The sequence below is a fragment of the Rhinatrema bivittatum genome, chromosome 1 (genome assembly GCF_901001135.1).
Source record: "Rhinatrema bivittatum chromosome 1, aRhiBiv1.1, whole genome shotgun sequence".
Taxonomy (NCBI): domain Eukaryota; kingdom Metazoa; phylum Chordata; class Amphibia; order Gymnophiona; family Rhinatrematidae; genus Rhinatrema; species Rhinatrema bivittatum.
Genome location: NC_042615.1, coordinates 570,367,350 through 570,392,610, shown reverse-complemented (window position 1 = coordinate 570,392,610; position 25,261 = coordinate 570,367,350). Strand labels below are relative to the sequence as shown.

Here is a 25,261-nt window from a genome sequence, read left to right as displayed (position 1 = left end):
TTGCTCTCTGCGGCTGCGCGTGTGTTCCTGCACAGGAAAGTAACGGAATCTCCTCAGTCTGTGATTAAGCTGTAGTGTGGTCGAAGATTAGGTGATTGCCAGGGAGGAGGGTGGGTCAGCATGGCTAATTCATCCTGCTATCTACGGAAACACCGTTTACGGTAAGCAAACTTGCTTTTTCCTGTCGATAGCAGGGCTGAATTAGCCATGCTGTCATGGGAGTCCCAAGCTTCTGATCACGTTATTTCTGATATATATGTTTGTACGTGATCATTAACAGTGTGGCAGTCACCTTGGACAGGAGGATAGAGATTGCAGGATTGCTTACCCTATCTTCGCATCAGTGACTACCTGTTGATCAAGGTAGTAGTGCGATGTGAAGGTATGAAGCGATGACCATGTAGCTGCCTTGCAAATGTCTATGGGTTGCACATTCTTTAGGTGTGCCAATGATGCTGCTACTGCTCTGACTTGTGAGCTTTAGGCTCTGAACGTAATTGTAGTTTCTGTTTGTCATAACAGAATGTGATGCATTGTGCTTTCCAGCTGGAGATGGTACGTTTAGCCACCGGTAATCCAGGTGACTTTGGGTCAAAGGAGACAAAGAGTTGAGAAACACGGGAGTCCGAGTTTATTCTCTCTTTATAGTATGCTAAGGCTCTTTTACAATCTAGTGTGTGCCGTAGTTTTTCCCTATCATTTGTATGAGGTTTAGGGGAAAAAGTGGGTAATTCCATGGTTTGATTGAGATGGAATTGAGAAACCACTTTTGGCAGAAAGGAAGGGTGAGTTCGGAGAACTTCTTTTTGATGATGAAACTGCAGATATGGTGAATAATGGACCAAGGCCTGTAATTCACTCTTCGTGTCGATGTTACTGCAACCAGGAATACAACTTTCCATGTGAGGTATTTAATATGTGCCGAGTCCATGGGTTCAAATGGGAAAAGCATGAGCTGTTCCAAAACTATGTTAAGGTTCCACGGAACTGGAGGCTTAGCGATTGGAGGACGAAGATCAGTTAACCCCTTGATGAAACGAGATAGTAAGGGGTGATTGGATATAGGAATATTGTTAACTGGTCTATGATAGGCACCTATGGCGCTGAGATGAACTCTGATGGATGATGTTGCTAGACCAGCTACATATAGTGTATGCAGATAATCAATGAGCAATTCAGGTGAGCAGTCCAATGGTGGTACCCCTTTGGAATTGCACCAGGTAGAATAGCGTTTCCATTTATAGCTATAATTTTTCCTGGTTGAGAGTTTCCTAGATTCTAACAAAATGAATTGTGCCGAAGTGGAAACTCCCTGTTCTGTTAAAAGGAGCCTCTCAATTTCCATGCTGTCAAGTGGAGAGATGATTGTAACGGGTGTAGAAGCATCCCTTGATCTTGGCAGAGAAGATGCTGGCAATTCGGTAATCAAATTGGATCCATGATGGATAGTCAGAGAAGGAAACTGTACCATGGTTGCCTCGGCCAAGCCGGGGCGATGAGTATCAGTTGAGCTTTGTCTGCTATGCACTTCTGAATTGTCCTTGTTATGAGTGGTATGGGAGGAAAGGTGTATAGGAGGTCTGTCGTCCACGGATTGAGGAAGGCATCTTGGGCGATCCTGAAATGGCTTGCTCTTATCGAGCAGAATTTGGGAACTTGAGCATTGATTTCCGTTGCAAAGAGATCTATTGAAGATGTCCCCCACTGCATGAATATGTCTTGGGCTATTTCTGTATTGAGTGCCCATTCGTGAGGATGAAAGATGCGGCTTAGCCTGTCCGCTCTTGTGTTTGCTACTCCTGGTAAGTAAGTTGCTTGTAGATGTATGCCATTTTTGTGAGCGTGTTCGAATATTTGCAGGGTCTCCTTGCAAAGGGACCATGAACCGGACCCTCCTTGTTTGTTGATGTAAAACATTGCTATTTGATTGTCCGTGTAGACCATGACCCTGCGGCCTTTCAGATGGTCTTGGAACACTTGTAAGGCCTTCCGAATCGCTCTGAGTTCTAATAAATTTATTTGCAGGTTCTGTTCCGAGATTGTCCATAAACCTTGTGTCTCGTAAATCTCGAAGTGTGCTCCCTAGCCCTTGCGAGACGCATCCGTGGTTAAGACTGCATTGTGGGGAGGGGAGCTGAACAATGCTCCTTTGGACAGGGTGGAGTCTAGGAGCCACCATGTTATGTCTTTCCTCATCTCAGAGGTCAACGATACTTTCTGTGTCAATGGTTGAGAGTGTTTCCATTGACGTTTCAAACCCCATTGCAGGCATCTCATGTGTAGCCTGGTGTTGGGAACCATGAAAATAGCCACCGCCATGTGGCCTAAGACTACTAGAACTTGTCTTGCTGAAGGTTTCTGAGTAAGGTTCAAGTCGTGCAGAAGGTGACGGAATTGTGATATTCTGTCATTTGGTAGGAATGCCCGGTTGCAAGTGGTGTCCAGGCATGCTCCTATGAATTGTAGTTGTTGTATGGGTTGTAGGTGTGATTTCTGAAAAATGATCACCAAACCTAACTCTTGTAAGCATTGTATCACTTGCTGGAGATGATCGAGTAAGATGTTTGGAGCTGGGGAGATTATGAGCCAATCGTCCAGATATGGGAAGATGGTTATACCTTGTTGTCTGAGATGAGCCACCACCACAACCATGCATTTGGTGAAAACCCTGGGTGCAGCCGATATTCCAAAGGGAAGAACTTTGTACTGGTAGTGCTGATGCTTGTAGCGTGTCGTACTATCTCCAAAACCCATTGATCGGATGTTATCCTTTCCCAGGCTGCTAGGCAAGAATGAATCCTGCCAGGTGGTGCTTGCTGTTGTGATGGTGACTGGGTAACTAAAAAGATGGAGTCAATTTTAGTGCAGTAGCCGGCTGTTGAGCTGCTGTCTCTGGTTACGTGCTTTACCTCTATGTTGGTTGGAGGTATTTTTTTGTGGAGCAGGATGCTGGTAGGAAGGGTAGGACTGTGTACGAAAGGACTGGTAAGACCTGTAAGGTCTCCTGGCATATGATTGCCGATGAGTAGATCCCATATAACGACGTGTAGTCGAATAATGAGGTTGTGATGTTAATGATTGTACTGCTAGAGCTTCCTCCTTCATTTTACCTATTGTGTCCTGAAATCGTTCCCTGAACAGGTTATCTCCTGTACATGGGAGGTTTGTTAGTTTCTCGTGCAAATCTTCACTTATCGAACTTGAGCGTAACCATGCTAGTCTTCGGGCTGCAATAGCTGTTGCAGACACTCTGGAAGATGTCTCATATGCTTCATAGATTGACCTCAAAAGGTGTTGCGAGCATTCTTTCATGTCGTGAAGCGGCGGTGGTATTTGATCCGCCGTTGAAGATAACATCCCTTTTATAGCTTGTATGCACTCATAGAGGTATTGTACCATGTAAAATTGATGGTGCATAATTCAGGCACTCAACATGGAGTTATGGCATATTTTCCTACCAAACTCATCCAAATATTTGTTGTCTTTCGCTGGCGGGTATGAGGAATGCGACTTTGTTTTCTTAAATCTTTGCATTGCTGATTCTACCACAATTGAAGCATGAGATAATTGTGGTATAGAATACAGTGATGTTTTCTTCATATGGAATTTTATGTCTGTCTTCCTGGATACCGCTGAGATTGCGTAAGGTGTTTCCCAGGATTTCTGTAAGACGGCGTGCAGGATTTATTGTGGTGGAAGAGATGTTGATTCTCCTGGAGTATCAAAAATTTTTAGGAGACCAAGGGTTTCTGACCTAGGGTTTGTCTCTTTTTGGACCTCTAGATGCAGTATCGTACCCAATTTTTCTAGAAATTTTGGGTATGTAAGGTCTTCCGGAGGGGAATACGGCTCTTGAGGATGTTCCAGCGGATCTGATGGGAATCCCGTAGATGATGATGGGGATGTTTGTGGTGAAGGAGAGTCAAATGATGTATCCTGTTTATAATTTGGTAAAGTTGGTTGGTTTGCTATGGGAGATGTTGGAGGCTCTACCGACTGTTCTCTATTAGTTTGCATCTTATGTTCCGGAGAACTATCAGCAGCAATATTAGTCATTTTGAATGATGACTGAAGAGTTTCATAAAAACCTGCTAAGGATTGGAACAATTGATAAAATGCCTCTTTTGTACGAGGAGGCATTATTGTACAATTATCTGGTTCTTGTGACTCACATGGTTTAGGGTGGATTGGCGTGTTCTGAGGTAAAGTAGTATACACTTTATGGTCTTTCTGTTTTTTGTCGCATATGATGTCCCTCGAATCCTCTGAAGTTGTAGAAGCGTTAGAGGAATCAACTTGTATGACTTCTCTGTGGGAGAAGGTGTTTGAAGTTGGTACATGAGATGATATAGAAGTCGAAGGGCTTACTTCCCATGTTGCACTCCTTTTTTCAGACTTTCTGTGGTGGGAGTGCCGAGAGTGCTTATGATAATAGTGTGACGAAGAGTCTGTATGATTTGTACGTGAAGACGGTGATCACTTTCTACGTTTTATTGTATACTCTGTCGAAGTAGCTCTCGAAGAGAGGGAAGTACCTGAATGAGGTGGCGTTAGCGATGGAGAGGTGGAATAAGATCTTCTGGAATGTCCACGTCGTCGCTTTAAGCCATGATCTGTTGATTTACGCGCTGATTTGGGTTTATGCGCACAACTCTTGTGCGCATATCTTTTTTGTTCTATGCGCCCAGGAGTGATCGGCGCCGATGCATCCGGCGCTGTGCATACAGACAGATCCTGCGCTGTGTGCGTAGATGTCGGCGCCGTGCGCGCAGGTGTTGCTGCTTCTGTGCGCACAGGCGTCTTCGGCGCCGTGCGCGCAGAAATCTTTCGGTGCCGTGTGCGCAGAAATGTTCGGCGTCTTGTGCGCGGAAATCTTCGGCGCCTTGCGCGCAGGGTACTTCGGCGCCGTGCACGCAGAAGTTTTCTGCGCCGTGCACGCAGGGTCTTTCGGCATCCTGCGCCCAAGTGTCTTCGGTGCCGTGCGCACAGTCGTCTTGTGCTTAGAAGGTATTTTAGGCACAGAAGTTTTAGGCGCTTGGATGTCTGGCACCGATGTCTCCTGCGCCGGCGATTCTGGGGCTGTGGATTTTTTAAAATCCAATTGCCCTTGCTGGTTCGCCAAGTCCTTACCTCCAATTTTGGAGGATTGAGGATCCCACAACAATGCCCTCTTTTTTGAGGGAGCCTGTAACGAAGTAGGGCCAGGTGACGAATGAGCCTCCAATGGCGCCGATGAGGCAAAAAGTTCCTGAAGTCTATAGGCCCGTTGTTTTAGGGCTCTTGGAGACATTCTTGAACAATACTCACAATCCTCACGATTGTGATCTGGCCCCAGGCATCGGTAACATCAGTCATGACCATCCGTGACCGACATTACCTTACCACAATTACAGGGTTTAAACCCTGATTTTGACATTTCTATTTTTTCAACGCTGAGAAGAACAGCTCCGTGTGCGATCCCGCTCGCGGAAAAAACAGACTGAGGAGATTCCGTTACTTTCCTGCGCGGGAACACACGCGCAGCCGCAGAGAGCAAAGCTCTAATCTCTGCTTTGACAAGCTCAGCCTCCTGGACCTGATTGACAGATCCCATGACAGCATGGCTAATTCATCCTGCCGTCGATAGGAAACCATAGCTTCTGATTGCTCTAAGAAATTAGTCAAATTATTTTCTATCCTCTTTGCAACTATCAGGTCGATACAGTAAAGTGTGCTCCGTCGGAGCGCACTGTCAGCCTGCTCTGGACGCGTGTTTTCCCTTACCCCTTATTCAGTAAGGGGAGGAAAACACGCGGCCCACCCGCGGCACCTAATAGCGCCCTCAACATGCAAATGCATGTTGATGGCCCTATTAGGTATGCGCGCGCGATTCAGTAAGTAAAATGTGCAGCCAAGCCGCACATTTTACTCTAAGAAATTAGCGCCGACCTTTGGGTCGGCGCTAATTTCTTCCGGCGCCAGGAAAGTGCACAGAAAAGCAGTAAAAACTGCTTTTCTGTGCACCCTCCGACTTAATATCATGGCAATATTAAGTCGGAGGTCCCCAAAAGTAAAAAAAAGTAAAAAAAAAAAAAAAAAATTTGAATTCGGCCCGCGCCTGTCGGGCCGAAAACCGGACGCTCAATTTTGCCGGCGTCAGGTTTCCGAGCCCGTGGCTGTCAGCGGGCTCGAGAACCGACGCCGGCAAAATTGAGCGTCGGCTGTCAAACCCGCTGACAGCCGCTGCTCCTGACAAAAAGGAGGCGCTAGGGACGCGCTAGTGTCCCTAGCGCCTCCTTTTCCCCGTTTTTCCCGCGTCACCTCATTTAAATACTGAATCGCCCGCACCGGCGAGGGGCCGGTGCGCGCGCCGGGAGAGCGGGCGTTCGTCCGCTCTCCCGCAGTCTTACAGTATCGACCTGAATGTTAGGTTTATTATGTTTTCCTTAAGCAGAATGACAACCCTTGCAATAGTAAAGAGGTCGATGAGGAACAGCATGGATTGCTTTTTTTGTAACTCCAAGAACAAAATTAGTACTTCAAATGTTATTAAATTTGGTTGCTAGAAAACAAGAGGTGGGCTCTTGGTTTCCCTCCTCCTCCTCTTCTCCTGGCATAGATGTCAGAAAGGGGTGGGCTACAGGGTTCATGGCCCTACCAACTTTTTGCCGGTAAGCAAAATTTCCTAACCGGTGTTGTTCAGGCCACATTAACTTCTCCACACACCTCCAAGCCCTTTCTGCTACTTGATTCGCCAAATGCTCCCACTTTCATATACAGGGATACACTTGACAGCAAGCTTAAAAATGAAGCAGCAGCACATAAGGGTAATCTTCACCACCTCTGCAGCCAGCATTAGGTGCGCTGCCACTAGATCGCCCTGCCTTCCTTTCCCTTGCTGCCAACGCCAATAGCTACCAGGCCTCCCTTCCCTTCCCCTGTTGCATCTAGCCACTGGACCTGCCTTTACTGCTGCTGCCTTCACCAGACCTGCATTGCCTCTGCTGCTGTCCCTCAGCAGTGCTTCAAAGAGACCGGGTGGGGGAGTCATACCACCAGTACAGTTAAGTGGATGGTGGCGAAGAGAGGATGGGGAAGACGGGGTGAGCTGAGCAGGGGGAGGGGGCTGGTGAGAGGAAGGGCTGTGGGAAGGAAGAAGAAGAGCCTCTTCTTTTTTTTTCCTGTCCCCCACCCCAGTCCCCGCCTCTCTGCCACCGGCCCCTTCCCCCCTTTCCCTCTCCTTCTTCTTTCAGCCCCTCCTCTCTCCCCCTAACTCCACCCCCTTTTGTTTTCAACCCCTGCTCTATCCTCTTCTCCTCAGCCCCCCCCCATTCTCTCCCCATATTGCTCTCTTCTCCTGCTCTAATCTCTCCACTTTTCCCCTTCTCCTATCCCCTTTTCCCTTCCCTTGCTTCTAGCCCCCTCTTCTTCTCTTCTCGATAACCCTCCTACCGCCAATATTTTATAACTGGCCCTGCCGGGCCGATCACACCCCTCACCATCCCCCTAAACCCAAAATCTCTCACCAAAGGGTTTTTAAAAAAATTGAAGAGTCTGCAGATTGCCCCCCCCCCCACCTTCCCACTTATTTTTTTGGGGGGGGGGGTTCTTAATAAAGCTCTCTCCCTCCCTCCCACTCACACACACCCCCCGCTCCCCCCCCCAGGATCCTGAAAACTTCAGCCGGGAGCAAGGTATTCTCTTACCCGTTCCCAGCTTTGACAGCAGCAGCACTGGAAGTGAAAGCTACCAAAGCTTTATTAAGAATTTTTTAATACACAGGAAAGGAAGGGGGACAACCTGCAGATCCCACAGCATTTTTTAAAATTCTTTGGAGGGGTATGAGGAGGTAGGGATGCTCAACCTGGCAGGGCCAGTTATGAAGCATTAGAGGTAGGATGATTATCGGGTCGCAGGCCCGCGGCACAACTATTTTTTTTTCTTTTTAATACAACGCCATTGAAACTGCAATATTCTATTGAATATAGCAGGTTAAACCTTACATTTTTCTGGCTACACGATGTCAGGTAACTTCACAATTTCTCTGAGGCAGCTGTAAATTTATCCTGCTAACTTAGCTAGAGAGAAACGACAATCGTCTAAGTTAACCTGATAACTTAGGCCCACTCCAAATGCCCCGGAATGCTTTTGTCATCCAGCCAAAGCGTTGCTGGATAAGTCATTATACGGCTACAATCTAAACTTGCCATGTTGCCGGATAACTTGTGAGTTAACTGGCTAAATGGCTTTTAAAATTGACCAGTATATATTCTGTAAACCATACCGCATGCATTGTATAGTTTAAATGTTATGATCCACCTTGAACTCCTCAGGAACGTTAAAAAAAAAAAAAAAAGTTATTCTTCCTGCACAGTGTCATCTTATTTTCAAATTAAGTGTTTTTATAATAATTATCAATTATACTTTATATGCTTTATGTAAAGAATGTAAGAAAAAAATGACAATTATAAACAAAGTGTGGAAAGGGGGGCAGTTGGGGGCAATTTGCATTCCCCCCCACCCCAAACAAAGGCATTCCAATGTTCCTGTCTCCTAAATAAATAAAAAAAATTAAAATAAATAAATAGTGCTCCTGGCTACCAGTCTGAGAACCATTTTGGTGTAAAAAAAAGAAAAAAATACTTTCCTGCAATTCTCTATTTTTAATTGAGTAAGGGTCATCTGTTTCACATTCCTTGCAGAAATCTGATGCACCTGAAAGCAGGTGTCATTGTTCTTTTAAAGGCCCAGCATTGGGCACACACAAGGGCAAGTCATAAAAGCAGCAGAATGAGGAAGGGAAGTTTTTCTACCAACATGAAGAATGTATTGAATTTTTCATACAAGCCTGGCTGTTACCTTCATTTTCCCACTGTACTTTGGATCAGAAATGGTTTCGAAGGCAGCGTCTTTGCTCTGCTGCACAAAATCGGGAAACTTTGAAAACACTTGGTTGCAGACCCGCTCAATATGAACTTCCTGAAAGAAATTACAATAGCAAGAATGAAAAATAAAAATAAACCTTAAATAGAAACTAAAACATAAGAACATAAGAACTTGCCATGCTGGGTCAGACCAAGGGTCCATCAAGCCCAGCATCCTGTTTCCAATAGAGGCCGAACCAGGCCACAAGAACCTAGCAATTACTCAAACACTAAAAAGATCCCATGCTACTGATGCAATTAATAGCAGTGGTTTTTCCCTAAGTAAACTTGATTAATAGCAGATGATGGACTTCTCCTCCAATAACTTATCCAAACCTTTTTTGAACCCAGCTACACTAACTGCACTAACCACATCCTCTGGCAACAAATTCCAGAGCTTAATTGTGCGTTTAGAGAAAGAATTTTCTCCGATTAGTCTTACATGTGCTACTTGCTAACTTCATGGAATGCCCCCTAGTCCTTCTATTATCCAAAAGTGTAAATAACCGATTCATATCTACTAGTTCAAGACCTCTTATGATCTTAAAGACTTCTATCATATCCCCCCTCAGCTGTCTCTTCTCCAAGCTGAACAACCCTAACCTCTTCAGCCTTTCCTCATAGGGGAGTTGTTCCATCCCCTTTATCATTTTGGTTGCCCTTCTCTGTACCTTCTCCATCACAACTATATCTTTTTTGAGATGCGGCGACCAGAAATGTACACAGTATTCAAGGTGCAGTCTCACCATGGAGCAATACAGAGGCATTATGACATTTTCCGTTCTATTAACCATTCCCTTCCTAATAATTCCTAACATTCTGTTTGCTTTTTTGACTGCTGCAGCACACTGAGCTGACGATTTTAAAGTATTATCCACTCTGATGCCTAGATCTTTTTCCTGGGCGGTAGCTCCTAATATGGAACCCTAACATTGTGTAACTACAGCAAGGGTTATTTTTCCCTATATGCAACACCTTGCACTTGTCCACATTAAATTTCATCTGCCATTTGGATGCCCAATCTTCCACAGTCTTGCAAGGTCTTCCTGTAACATATCACAATCCGCTTGTGATTTAACTACTCTGAATAATTTTGATTCGTCCACAAATTTGATAACCACAAATTTGATAACCTCACTCATCCAAGTACAGATCCCTGAGGCACTCCACTGTTTACCCTTTTCCACTGAGAAAATTGTCCATTTAATCCTACTCTCTGTTTCCTGTCTTTTAACCAGTTTGTAATCCATGAAAGGACACCACCTCCTATCCCATGACCTTTTAGTTTTCTTAGAAACCTCTCATGAGGGACTTTGTCAAACGCCTTCTGAAAATCCAAATACACTACATCTACCGGTTCACCTTTATCCACTTTTATTAACCCCTTAAAAAATATGAAGCAGATTTGTTAGGCAAGACTTCCTTTGGGTAAATCCATGTTGACTGTGTTCCATTAAACCATGTCTTTCTATATGCTCTACGATTTTGATCTTGAGAATAGTTTCCACTATTTTTCCCGGCTCTGAAGTCAGGCTCACTGGTCTATAGTTACCCGGATCACCCCTGGAGCCCTTTTTAAATATTGGGGTTACATTGGCCACCCTCCAGTCTTTGCTACACAAGAGAGGATGGCTGCAAACAAAGGAACCCATCCATCAAATCCCACTGCCAATTCTTGTGACCTTAGGTAGTTCACTTTACCCTCTAATGCCTCAGGTATAAACTTAGGGCCTGATTTACTAAGGCTTTTCTCCCATTCTGTGTCTATGGGAAAAATGCTTAGTAAATGAGGCCCTTAAATTGTAAGCCCTCTGGGAAATACTTATCATACCTCAATATAATCCGCTTTAAAGTGCCCAAAGTTGGAATATAAATAAAATAAACAAACTGCACCAATTCTAAATATTACAATACACGCTTACTTTCAGTTTGAAACTTGCTGAGGGCACAATGTAGAATACACTTCCTTCGGTTATGCCCAAGCAGGCCTATATCTGATGAGGAATGTCAAGGTTCACAATGTTAGGGCCATAGCGAAGTGAGTAGCACACCAAAGATCTGCCTCTATGGAGGAGATATGCAAGGCTGTGACGTGGAGTTCTCTCGTCACATTCACAGCTCACTATTGCTTGGACAGAGGCTCCCGACATGATAGCAGATTTGGCCAGTTTATCCTACAAAGTCTCTATGAGGTGTAGAACCCAATTCTGTCCTCCCCCTAGAGCCTGGTGTTTTGGTTTCCAGGCTACTCTCCCACATGCACCACCAAAAAAAATAAAAATAAAATGATCTGTTGCCACCAAAAAATAAATTTATTTCCTGCAGCTGAGGGGGCTTGGCAATAAGGAGTTCAGTGGTAGCAGGCTCCAAAGTATGGCTGCAGCTTCACAGCAGCAGGTTCAAAGTTTATAAACACAAGGCAGCATGACAGTTAAGGCAAAGACATGCAGAACCGCTTGTCTTGGGTCTGATCTTGCCATGTCTGAGTGGCTTCCTGAAGCTGCAGCAGAGAAAAAAGGTGCTAAAGCAAAAGCACATTGCCAAAACCAATACATATGATTGACATGATTCAAGAGGTCATGGGCAACATAGGATCCCTGATGAAAAATAGCCTTGACATAAAGTTAAGAGACAGTTGTGGCACATAACACAAATCTAATGGTGACAGTGAATGAGATCTCTGCGGCATTTAATCTTCTTTCCTGTGGGTAGAAAATGGTCAAAGATACACCTAAATGTTTGCTGCCGATGATGTGGGCAGAATAAAGTGTGAGACCCAAGAAGACATTCCAAAAGAAAAGCAGCAGCACTGGCTGAGGAGACCATGCCAAATGAGGAATCATTTGGAAAGCAGGCCTACCCGGGGATATGATTGACATGATTCAAGAGGTCATGGGCAACATAGGATCCCAGATGAAAAATAGCCTTGATGTAAAGTTAAGAGACAGTGGTGGCACAGAACACAAATCTAATGGTGACAGTGAATGATATCTCTGCCAGACTAGATAACTTTTAGTGATGCATGGAGGGCATGAAATGTCGATGACTGGACAGAACAGTGCCTTGACAAATTGGAAAAAATGACAAAGCAGCTCGCTGACAAGCAAGACAAGCTTGAAAAAAGATACCAGCTAGGCAACATAAGAATCATGGGCTTACACAAAAGTGTAGAAGGCTCCACAATTGGCTTCTTCGCCACATGGATTCCGTAGGCCTTCAATCGGCAGATCTTGAAATGGGCTCTTAAAGTGGACAGAGTGCATAGGGCCTTGGCACTGAAACCAGTGGAAATTGCATGTCCGAAAGCCGTTTTAGTAGATATGCACAATTTTGCAGATAAAGCCAAAATCTTGGAAGTCTCCGAAAAAATACAAGACCTCAAATTCAATGGGCAAGTCATTTATGTTTTTCAGGGCATCTCAGCTGATTTACAAAGCTGACAACAAAGCTTTGCCACGGCAAAGTGCCAGTTACAACTGCATGGAGCACAGTATACACTGTTGTACTCAGCAACGCTGTGTTTCACATACAAGGGATCCACAAAATTTTTAGATTTGGCAAAAGAAACTGAAAAGCTTTGAAAAGAGCTACAGGTTTCTGCTGTTGGAACTGCTTCTTCTTAACCTGCAGCATTCCATAAAGATAATGCTTGCAGGGACTTGGTATATCATGGATGAAACGGAAGCAAGTTTGCTTTACAGTTACCTAATATGACTCGAAAGTAGATGGATGGGTTGGGTGGAGAGGGTTTATTGGTTTGGCAAGTTATCTGGGGTTTGTGGTTGCTATTTGGGAGACATGGTCGGATGGATGGGCCAGGTTACATGTTAATGTGGTAACAATAAACAGCAAGATGGAGGAGCTGCTCATGCATGGGAGTTGCCTGCTGTTTCCCATCATGCTTTGTAATACCACAATTGTGCTAATAAGTGTACTGTGGCTATAGGTGATGTGATTGCAATCATTATGAAAAGGAACTTGAACATGCTGATATATGTGAACTCCACAGTAACTGCATAATGGCATGGACAATGGGTATTCACGTACGGCTACCTATGGATATACGCGTAATACCATATATTTTAGCAATAAATGCATGCATTGCCTGAAACACCTCTCATGAGAACTTAATACTTTTTTCAGCAGGTACCAAGCAATGGGAGCTGTTGGTTGTGTAATAATTATTATAGTTTTTCCACAAAGTACTATGCATACATTTTCATAAGGCATTTAAAGATGTCTCAAAAGAGACTATTTATTAACACCTTTACCATAGCAGATATGGCTTGACTATTATGTTTTTACATTATTATGTGTGTGTGTGATTTGATAGCCACCTCAAACTTCTAGTGAAGAGTATGGGTTATAAATTTTAATAAACTACATAGGAGGAGTGGGATCTGTGGATAGGGAATGGGGCCATTACAGAGGTTTGTGAAGAGACTTGGGATATCAGAGTGGAAGATACAAATATTGGGTTTCATGGGGAGACGGGGGATGTTAGGGGGAGTATTTGTTGGGATGAGGGAAGGATGAGTCTATCAGAGTGGGTTTTGGACCCCGGGATTTCCTCTCCTGCTTGCTCTGGATGGGACTTGGAGGGTTTACATAGGGGGCTCTGAAAAGGAAGAGAACTGGTGATGTTGGGAGAAGATGATCCCTTATTTCTGAGTAAGGTCATGGGGGAGGGGGAGGGTATTGGAGTAGGCTAAGTTTTTAAAAGGAAAAGAGCAGACTACAGCAACAACTTATGTTATCATATAACATAATATATATAATATATATATAATATAATATATATATATAATATAATATAATATAATAATATATAATATAATATAGCCCTATGGTATCACTTCATATTTATTTCCTGCCTTATCTTCTTTCCAGCTTGTTGCAAGCTTCCAAGTTCTCTTCCCTGTTGATTGTAACTTTGACTCATTCCTACCTACTGTTTATCTTTCGTTTACTTGAATAGTTACCCCAGTTTTTATTCTTGTTAATTGTAAACCGATCCGATATGGTTATTTACTATGAAGGTCGGTATATAAAACTGTTAAATAAATAAATAAACTTATTCCTTTTTTATATGACCACTTATGAATATGCTGATGTCACAACATGTGAGCGGAGGTGTATATTTTTCTTTAAAACACCATTATGTCTAGTATCTGGGTAAATATATTCTCTTAACATAAAAGGGTTAGCTTCTCCTATTAAGAGGAAGAGGATTTTCACATATCTTATATAAACCATAACACACATATAGCAATTTTGCAGGAAACTCATTCTGAAGTGCCGAAAGGAGGAATATAAAATAAAAAAACAATTAAAACATGGCTAGGTGGACCAGCTGGGGTAAGCCTCTTAAAATTCTGCTAAGATCAAGTGTAGTGTGTGTAGTAAAAGCATTGGGGTAAAACATTCCAATAAAAATACATATAATCCAGGAAGATCCAGAAGGCAGAACAGTTTTTTATGGAGTGCACTCTGTGCAGGAAGATCTAGTACTGGTTAATATGTATGGGCTCAATAAGGAACAGAATAGATTCTATAGGAAATTGGCAAAAGACACATCTGATTTCTCAGCTCATGAGATAGTGGCTGGGAGTGACTGGAATACCTGCCTGTACCCTGAGTTGGATAAAGTGTCCAGGATATCTGGTCATGCCGAATAAATGGAGAGTCTAAAATTTATAATGAAATATCTGGGGCTTAAAAGATATCTGGAGGCAGCAAAGTCCTTCTTGAAGGAATTATACATGATTCTCACAGACACATAATTCCTAGTCACACAGACTGATTTCTTTGCTCTGAGATGCTTGTTCCAGTCACTGGAGTAAAGTACATTTTCTCTGCAATTATTTCTGATCAAAGTCCTGTGTTCCTTCCATTAACAGCGGTGACAGCCACAAAGGAAGGAAATACATGGAGGCTGAATCTTTTCTTCTTGGGTAGAGATAATTTTTCAGAATAATTCAGGAATTCAATAACATACATTCTTCTGGGGATTATAAGCCTGTGTTCGTATGGGAAATGCTTAAAGCTGTTTTAAGCATTTAAGGAGTAAAATTATTGGATTTGCAAGTTATCTTACAAAACAGAGAGCTAAAAGGGAAACTTCATATCTTAAGAGAATTGCATTGCTAGAGAGGCAATATAAAGTGAGCTGTTTGCGGAAAATATGGAAGAAATTACAACAATGCAGATTTGAACTAAAGAATCTTCATATGAAACAAACTGAAAAATCCTTTCATTTTTTTATGTTAGAAAATAAATGAACATGGTAATAAAACTGGGGTATTCATGGTCCAAATGCTGAGAAAAACATTGGTCTGAGATATGATCATTGGTAGCCCTACTTCCTCTGGCAGTGTAGCCTAGTGGTTAGAGCAGTGGGCTATGAACCAGGAGACCAGGGTTCAAGTCCTGCTGTCGCTCCTTGTGACCTTGGGCAAGTCACTTTACCCTCCATTGCCTCAGGTACAAAACTTCGATTGTAAGCCCTCTGGGGATAGGGAAATACCTACAGTACCTGAATGTAATCTACTTTGAAGTGCTGAAAAAGTGTGAAAAGTGGAATATAAATCTAAATAAATAAATAAATCTTCAAATGACAGAAATCAATAGAACTTTTGAAATGTTCTTCTCACAGCTCTGTTCCAGAGAGGAGGGCATGACTTTATTGAAGCTTAATGTCTATTTGAATTGGATCAATCTTCCTCATGTCATAGAAGTACAAAATGCCAGGCTGGCTGCTACTATCACACTGGACGAAATTCAAATGGTTGTGAAGTACTTGCCTAATGGTAAATGTCCTGGCCCAGATGGGTAAAATCTGAACTTTTACAAAGTTATTTTTCCCATAACTAGGGTCAATACTGCACAATCACTGCAACATTTCCAAGTACAGCCCGTTGACCACATAGAATAACAGATGCCACTATTGCGGAATTCTACAAAAAGGGCAAAAAAGTGATGGACTCAGGGTCATATTGCCCTATTTCATTAATAAATGCAGATTCTAAGGTCCTAGCCAAAGAGCTTCAATTAAGGCTAGAAAAGATCATGACAGATTTTGTTCACCCTGATTAGACAGTTTTCATGAAGGGCAGACAGTAATCTGCCAATATGAGGAGCATTTTCAATATTATTCCTCTGGCTTGGAAACATAAAAGGAGTGGGGCCATAACAGCACTGGGTCAAGGCTTTATACACGCACCTGGAGGCCTGAGTTATGACCAATGGTACACTGTTGCCCTCTGTCACCTCTTTTATTTGGATTTAGCTATTGAGGTAGTGAGGGAAGATCCCAAGCCCCATAAAATATCTTTATTTATTTATTTTACAATTTTTCTATACCGACATTCGTGGGTACATCATATCGGTTTACAATGAACTAAGAGAAATACATCATATAGGAGAAGTACAGCGCAAAGGGGGGGGGGGGCGGAAGCAAAGGGGGATAAACAAAGGCATAAAAACACCATTAAAAAACAAAGTCAGGCTTGCAATGTGACAGTGGTTAAGAGTACAGTGATTGAAGTTGTTGACTCCAGATTAGATTGCTCAGTTCACCATTTACAATGTCTATTCTGACCCCACTTACAACTCAACTGCATCAGACCAGGGTAAAGCAAAGAGGTACTACATGAAAATGCTGTAGATCAGAAGCAAGTTATTTGAATTCCTAGCACTATGTGGATGATGTGTTCCTGACTGAACTGAAGGGAACTGATCTTAGACTGCTTGAGATTTTGGATGAGTATGGTAGAACCCGAAGGTATAAAGTTACCTGTCAGAACTCAGAGATTTTATGTTGCAGTCTGGAAAGGTATGTCGTCTACATATTACTTGCCATTTAAACAGACTCCTGATGGATTTCAATACCTAGGAATTATTGTTCCCAGGAACTGGGGAGACAGTTAGGACAAACTATATGCCTGTTATGAATAAGATCTAAAGTGAGCTTAAAGAATGGAATGACATACTGTTCTCTTGAGCAGGTAGAATAGATGTATTAAAAATGAATGTCTTAACTAGACTAATATATTCATTTCAACACATACCATGTTCCTTAACTAGGGGATTTCTCTCCACTTTGAAGAGCAGTATTTCTAACTTTATATAGAAAAGTAAAATTTCCCAGATCAAATAAGTGACACTGTCCACTCCAAAAAGGACTGCGAAATGGCTCTTCCCCATCTTTCAGGGTATTATTGGACAGTGAGACTAGGATGCATTAAGGATTAGCTTAGCAATGATTCTACATTGTCATGGTTGTCTCTGGAGAGTAGGGCAACAGAAGGGCCTGATCCTGTCACTTTGCATTTTCTTCCCCCTTCATCCACAGTAGTTAGAAGAGTGATTAGATCAAATCCTTTGATAATCCACATAGTTTGAATATGGAGAGACACATGTAAATATCTGCAAATTCCTGAAGGAGTATTATCCTATTGCTCTATTAAAAAATCTGAGCTTATCAATACATACTTTCAATACTTAGATACAAGATTGATGGGCTATAGGCCTTAGGTATATGGGGTAATTATGATACAATGCAGGGTGGGTATCTTCTGAAAAACTCCGGGAAGATTTTGCTATCAGGCCCTTATCACACATGATATATACCAAAATAAAGGAGGTAATACTTAAAGTAGGTTCTGAAACTGTCCTCGACTTTTGAAAAAAATGTTATGAATGATGACATTACTAGGAAAGTTTTCTCTCTCATATATAAGGCTATCAGGCTTGCTGGGGAGGCTCTACTTCCTCTAGTGGAAAATGGAACAGAGATTTGGGCTTAGGGCTCGACTAGCCAGCCTGGAGTATAATATGGACAAGGCTTCATGAAATATCTATTTGTAGTTGCAGGGTTGAACTAATGCACAGACTTCTACACAGAATCTACAGATACCCAGTTTACTACACTAAACTTTATCCTTACTCATCTCACCTTTGTTGGTGGGCATGTGGTCAGGATGGTGCATATGTGATGGTTCTGCATATATGCATAAGCTTTTTGGAAAGAGGTGTAGAAGGAAACAAACTATTTTGGCTAGCAGATGTTACCTCATGGTGGCTATGGGGCAGATTTTCAAAGGGTTACGCTCGTATCCCCCGAAAAGCTGCCCCAAGCTGCCCCTGCGCGCGCTGAGCCTACCTTGCATAGGCTCGCGGCGCGCATATGTCCCAGGGCTTGAAAAAGGGGGGGGGAGGCATGGGCAGGGCGGTCCGGGGGCAGGGCCGGAGCCTCCAGGCACAGCGGCCATTTGCCACTGTGCCTGGGATCGCAGGCTGGCCGTCGCCGGCACACGTAACTTATGCCTGCCCAGAGGCAGACACAACTTCGCAAAGAAAGGTAAGGGGGTGGTTTTAGATAGGGCTGGGGGGCGGGGGCGGTAGAAAGAAAGTTCCCTTCGAGGTCGCACCCGGACCCCCGCTGGACCACCAGGGACTTTTGGCAAGTCTTGGAGGACCCTCCTGACCCCCACAAGACTTGCCAAAAGTCCAGCGAGGGGTCCGGGAGCGACCTCCTGCACTCAGTCAGCTAGCTGCCAGTAATCAAAATGGCGCCAATAGCCTTTGCCCTTACTATGTCACAGGGGCTACCGGTGCCGATGGCCATGTGACAGGGGCTGACCAATGGCACCGGTAGTCCCTGTGACATAGTAGGTCAAAGGCTATCGGCGCCATTTTGATCGAGGCAGGCCAGACAGCCAGACAGCCCGACGGCCCATTTAGTTTTTGTTCGTTTTTCCAAAACACTAACAGAAGAAAAACAAACTTTACCCCGAAGAGTCCGACTCAAAAAACGACCCAGTAGAAAAAAACGAAGATCATCTCTACCAGTTATCTCTCATAGGGGTTCAACCAGGAATGCAGTCTTAGGTCAGTCCTGTGGCTGCAGTGCACAATCTGCTGTGCTCGCTAGGAGGGAAACACACACACTAGAGTGCAACCAGAATAACAGTGCCCTCCGCTGTAAAAGCGTGATGACCAGTACTCATACAATGGTACTCCATCCTGCAGATGGCAGCACACCTATGAACCCGCTCGTCGTGCTTGTAGGTAGAATCCCACGGCACAACAAGGATCGAGTACCACATGTAGTTGCGCACTGCTAAAAAGCAATCACAGAGTGTGTGATAGTGCCTTTCTCGGCAGTGTTTCCTAGACCCTATGGTGCAGAACAGACTGGGAAGCTGATATCCTGAAGCGATGACGGCAAAACCCTGGCACAGCTGTGTATTGCACTGCAAAAGAGAACGCTGCATGCCAGCGTCTGAGGCGGTTGGAGGAGTGGATGACCAGACTACGCATGATGCGCTCTACTGAAGTACTAACTCCTAATGGAGTCATTAGGAACAGAGTGGCGTTGGCATCCCCAGTACCACTGGGGTTCTGATTATGGTGTGGTGGTGGGCGGCGGTCTATGGCATTGCCCCCATGTTACCCCCATTGCCTGATAACACTCCAAGAGGCTGTGCACAACCCTTGAAATGGCAAAGTGAATGGCTCACCACACTTTCTGTCATGTAACGTCAGCAACAAAGTCCCTGGTGTCCGACTGTACGCATGGTGCTCTGCAGTAGTGTTCTGCAGCATCCAACTATGTCCACTGGTGCCCATAGCACTCTCACACTCACCAACAATGGATCACATCCATGGTACAAAATGATGCTGCACCCAGGACTTCAACGGTACTTGACCGAGTTGCAAGCTTGACGGTACATTGTGCCATCAATAATGCCCTAGGCGCCTGCAGACATCAACAGCCCAATGGTACCGATGGAGACCCTGGTTGAAGGTGTTGAGGGGCAGGTGGCTCCGAGGACACCAGTGGCACCTGAAGGCAGAAGCCCCAACATGGAACCAACACGTCGCATCGGTGTCCAAAGAAACTGATGACTGCCAGCACAATCGATAGTTCCCCTCAGCTCAACTATACTCCCGAAGGCACTAAAGCTGTAAGCCCAATACCATCCCTTACCAGTGGCCATGGCTGATGATAGCGGCAACAGCAACACTAGTGCTCATTAGCAGCAATTGTGCATGAAGCCAGGCAGGGCCTCCGATGTCCCACGATCCCAGTGGCTCAGGGCCCCAAGATCAGCAGCATCCATGGTGCCAGACAGCCGTAGGCCAATGATGGGACAACACGATGCCCCTCAGTGCCCCATCTGTACTGTGAAAAGGAGCCTCAAGGAGACCGGAACCTGGATGCCTCGGGTCTATGGCGACCCCAGCTCTCGACAGCACCAAGGTCGTCCAAGGCTCGAAGTCCCTGTCACCTGAGGGCTTCAGTGGCCCTCAAGGGCTCTCAGGAGTTCTGGCAGTCTATGGCCTCAAGGGCGACGGTACATTGTGCCGTGGTTGAATGCTGCAGAACACTATTGGAGAGCACCATAGGCACTGACCTCAATGGCATCGAGGGTGTTGATGGCATCAAAGCAGCCATGCACCTCAATGGCCTTGAGGGCAGCAGTAGCACCGAGAGCGGCCACGCATCTCGATGGCATCGAGGGCAACCATGGCGCTCAATGGCAGTCCTGGTCCCTGATGCGGTCTGGACCTCAACATAAGAGACCAGTGCCACTACTCACTGTACCAAGACCCAAGACACTCGATGATGCTAAGATTAATGCCATTCCTTCGGTGTATCAAGAGCCCAAGGTACCCGATTCATCTACAGTGCCCGCAGACGCTTATGGCACCAAAGGTCCAACCAGCACGAATTAAGTGTGCATGGTGCTTTCATTGGCCCTTACAGTATAGGGGAGAGTCACGCACCTCGATGGCATCAAGGGTGACCATGGTGCTCAATGGCAGTCCTGGTGCCTGACGTGGTCCTGACATTGATGCAATTCATGCTAGACAGCAAAAGAAAGTACAGGAACTGGAGGCTTTTTGCCAAGAGGAATGGTCAGCTTTACCATATGAGAAAATAAAGGGCCTCATTCATAACTATCACAATGGACTGCAAGCTGTCATTCATGCAAAAGGGGGCAATACATGATATTAAGAACTAAGGGTATTTATTTATTTAACGGCTTTTCTATACCGATATTAGTGGAAACATCATATCAGTTTACATCAAACAGCAGGTAAAAAATTACATCAAACAGAGACTGGGCAGTGAAGTGAAGGTAAACTTAACAATAGTAAAAATAAAATACAGAAAGGAGGAAAACAATCTGAGAGCAAGTTAACATATTAGGAAAAGGGAACTGAAATAGAGGTAAAGGGTAAAGAGTACAGGGTATGCAAACTTTTCAACAAGACCGTTTTATTATTTCCTTTATTGCTATGGTTTGTTTAATGATTGTGCCATTCTATGATCTATAATAGTTTAATATGAAACACATTAAAAATAACAGTCATGTTTTGCCTGATCACTCATATTTTCTTAAATTGCTACACATCTTACAAATTCTGCTAGGAGTATGTAAACTTGTGATCACATGCATACATATCCATATATATAATAATCTATATCTATCTATCTATCTATATATCTATCATTTTTAGATAGATAGATGGTATATATATATTTGCTGTAACACCACAATTCATCTGTTGTGATTACTAACACCTCCAGTGAGGAAAATTATTTTTGTTCTCATATACCAGACCTCATATAAGGGCATGAGTTGTAATGCTAAATAGCATATGTTTAGTTAGCCAGATTTTATAATCATAGGTCAGTGATGAGTATTTTAGTATGCTTCGTGAATCCCAATCACCGAATAGGATTAATAAAAATGGTATGCAGTTGCATAAATTGTAGAAACACGTATTCTTAAATTATTCAATTTTCAATAATAATATCAGGCTTCCAATAGCATGAACTTAGCTTTGTTAATGCGGTGAAGAAACGCCATGTTCTTCATGCGAGGCTAGTATATGAGTCTGGTATATGAGAACAAAAATAATTTTCCTCACTGGAGGTGATAGTAATCACAACAGATGAATTGTGGTGTTACAGTATATTTTGGATTTGATCGAATTTAGCTGCTACCACAGACTGATATTTTAAGAGAGTCCTTATAGAGTATATATATATTTGCAACAGGGTGTAAAGTGGAGGGAGTAAAGTTGAATAAGTTGACAACATTAACAAACTTTTCTTTATAGCATGTAACAGAAACAAATGTGTTGTGTAATTGTATGTGAAAAACTTTATAATACATTTAAACACAAAAAATACCATTTTGAAAGCACAGATAGAAAGTAATTCATGCACTAAAAAAGGTCCAAGGAAGACCAAATGACTGCCGCATGATGTGCTGCTGTTAAAGGGGGCAGTTAAGGTTAAAAAGGCATCAAACAATAAATGGAAAATAGACTCAAATGATTGTGATAGGCAAAAGTATAAGCACTGGCAAATCAGATGTGAATCAGTAGTGAGACATGCCAAGAGAATCTCTGACAGAGTGAGAGGTATTGTAGAGATAGGCAGACTAGACAGGCTATGTAGTTTTTTTCTGCCATCATGTTTCTATGTTTTTCTGTGTTCTATATTTTGAGAAAAGTTTGCTAATGAGGTAAAAATTAATAACTTTTCAAGTGCATATGAAGCATAAAGCCTACGAGGGAGTCAGGCCACTGGATGACCGAGGGACGAAAGGAAGGACAAGGAAATAGCAGAACAACTGAATTAATTCTTTGCCTCAGACTTCAGAGAGGAGGATATTGGGAATATGCCAACACGTGAAACGTTCTTTAATGGTGGAGATTTTTAGTGACTAAAACAAATATTTATCACAATGGAGAATGTAATAGATCAGATTGACAAACTAAAGGGTAACAAATAATCAGGAATGAATTATATCCACCCCAGAGTTCTAAAAGAATTAAGACGTGAAATTGCTAACCTGTTACTAGTAATCTGTAACCTATCATTTAGCCACAATACCTGATTGGAAGGTGGCCAATGTGTCAGTTTTCCAAATGCACAAAGGTCATTAGTAGCATACTATAGGTATCAATACTGGGATCTGTGTTATTTAATATATTCATAAATAATCTGGAAATGGGAATGAGTAAGGTGATCAAATTTGTAGATGACACAAAATTGAAGAAAGCTGTTAAAACAGCAGCTGATTGAGAGGTACTGCAGTGGGTCCTTGCCTAAAATACTAGGCAACTGAATGACAGATGAAATTTAATATGGAAAAGTGCAAAGAGATGCATATAGGTAAAAACAATCTCAACTACAGGTACACAATGCTGGGTTCTGTATTAGGAGTCACCACCCAAGAAGAGAACCTTGGAATCCTCGTGGAAACTATGTTGAAATCCTCGGCTCAGTGTGTGGCAGCAGTCAAAAAAAGCAAATAGAGTATCAGGAATGATCCAAAAAGGAATTAAGAATAAAACAAAAAAATTATCATATTGCCTCTGTATTGAGCCATGGTGGTAACCACACTTTGAGTTATGGTCAGGCCATACAAGAAAGACAAAGTGGAACTAGAAAAGGTCCAGGAGGGGTGACAAAAATGATAAAGGAGATGGAAAGGCCCACTTATGATCAAAGGCTAAATCGGCTAGGGCTCTTCAGATTGGAAAAGAAAAGGCTGAGAGGGGACATGATGTTAAAATCATGATTGGGATAGAATGGGTAAAGGATGATAATTTACCCTTTCCAAAAATATAAAATAAGGGGACACTTTATGAAACTAGCAACCAGCAGATTAAAAACAAATCATAGAAAGTACTTTTTTTATGCAGCACACAATCAAGCTGTGGAATTTGTTGCTAGAGAAGGTGGTCAAGGTGTCAGAAAGCTCTGTTAAAGCTGGTATTAGCAATCTGTAGTTATTTAGAATAGTTGTAAGTGGATCCTTGGACCAGTGGCAGGTGACCACGCCCTCGGGGGAAATCCCAAGAGGGACCACTGGTCAGGCTTAGTGTAGGAGACAGACACACACTAGTTCTTTTATTAGACAATATGGTAAACCACCAGAGGTGGCAGTAGTGAGCTGGAAGTGCCCGGCTGGGCTGTAGACCCTCAGGTATTGGAACAGCGATCCCAGGGTGGCTGAGCTGTAGAGAAACTGTGAGTAGGCAGTATATGCAGAGTACTAGAACAAGTCCTTAATGGTAACACTCACACAATAGTCTCTTAAAGCAGCCCAGGAGTTGGTATGCATTAGGCCCTCGTGGAGCGAGTACCTGGTTCCAGGGAACGCTCTGAGAGATAGATACAACTCACTGATGTTAAGCAACAAAGACGTCTTAGAAGCAATATATCAAACCACCAAAGGTGGCAGTAGTGAGCTGGAAGCGCCCGGCTGGGCTGTAGACTCTCAGGTACTGGAACAGCAATCCCAGGGTGGCTGAGCTGTAGAGAAACTAAGACAGTGAGTAGGCAGTATATGCAGAGTACTGGAACAAGTCCTTAATGGTAACACTCACACAGTAGTCTCTTAAGGCAGCCCAGGAGATGGTATACATTAGGCCCTCGAGGAGCGAGTACCTGTACCCAGGGAAAGCTCCGAGAGATAGATGGAAACTCACAATGTTGTAAGCAGCAATGGAATGCAGGAGCAAGTCCGGGACATGGGCCCTCGAGGAGCGAGTACCGGTTCCAGACTGCGACCTGCAAAGAAAAAGAGAGAGCGAGGCCCCCGAGGAGCGGGTACCTCTAGTGAAGTCAGAGGAGGCAGAGTAGCTAGGGTCGCGGAGAGCAAATCCCATCCGCAGCCACCAGGAGGAAGCGAACCCCTTGCTAACTCGTCTTGTTAGCGAAAACTGAGACCTTAAATATCTGGAGCTAGTGACGTCATCTCAGGGGGACGCCCCTGAGGTTCACGCCAACGCTGGTACATCAGTCGGGCCGCGCGCGCTTAAGCATCTGGTCAACATGGCAGCTTGCAGTGTCGAGCCGGTCCAGGAATGCTGAAGGAGGACAACCTGGAGACGCCGCAGCAGCTAGCCTTCCATCAACCCCGAAGGGAGTCGCCAACAAGGTAACTTGCGGAGGTAACTTGCGGAGCAGAGACGTCTGACAGCGACGGACACAACACAAGGTGACTAACATAGTGGGATTTAAAAGAGGTTTGGACAAGTTCCTGGAAGAAAATGCCTATAACACATTATTAGGTAAACTAAAGTAAGTTATTGCTATCCCTGGACATAAGTAACAGGAAATAGATCTACTTTATGAAATGCCAATTAATTGCAACCTGGACTGGCCACTGTTGGATTCAGGATGCTAAGCTTGATGGAACTTGGTCTATTATGTTCTTATGATTTTAGACTAACTTTGGAAACTTGTATGTGCACAGTTATCCAGAACAGTGGAGGGCAGAGGAACAGCTTTATCAAGTTTTGGTCAACAATATACCTTGGTA

The 25,261-nt window shown here is 43.6% G+C and overlaps 1 protein-coding gene across 7 annotated transcripts in view; it reads right to left on the bottom strand.

Moving 5' to 3' along the window:
- ERCC6L2 (ERCC excision repair 6 like 2) overlaps window positions 1–25,261 on the bottom strand; it is a 427,384-nt gene that overhangs the window by 246,305 nt on the left and 155,818 nt on the right. For all 7 annotated transcript variants that reach the window (XM_029617631.1, XM_029617627.1, XM_029617610.1 and 4 more), the window contains one exon: window positions 8,839–8,958. In XM_029617631.1, coding sequence (XP_029473491.1) covers window positions 8,839–8,958 — 120 coding nt within the window. The remainder of the gene's footprint in view (window positions 1–8,838; window positions 8,959–25,261) is intronic.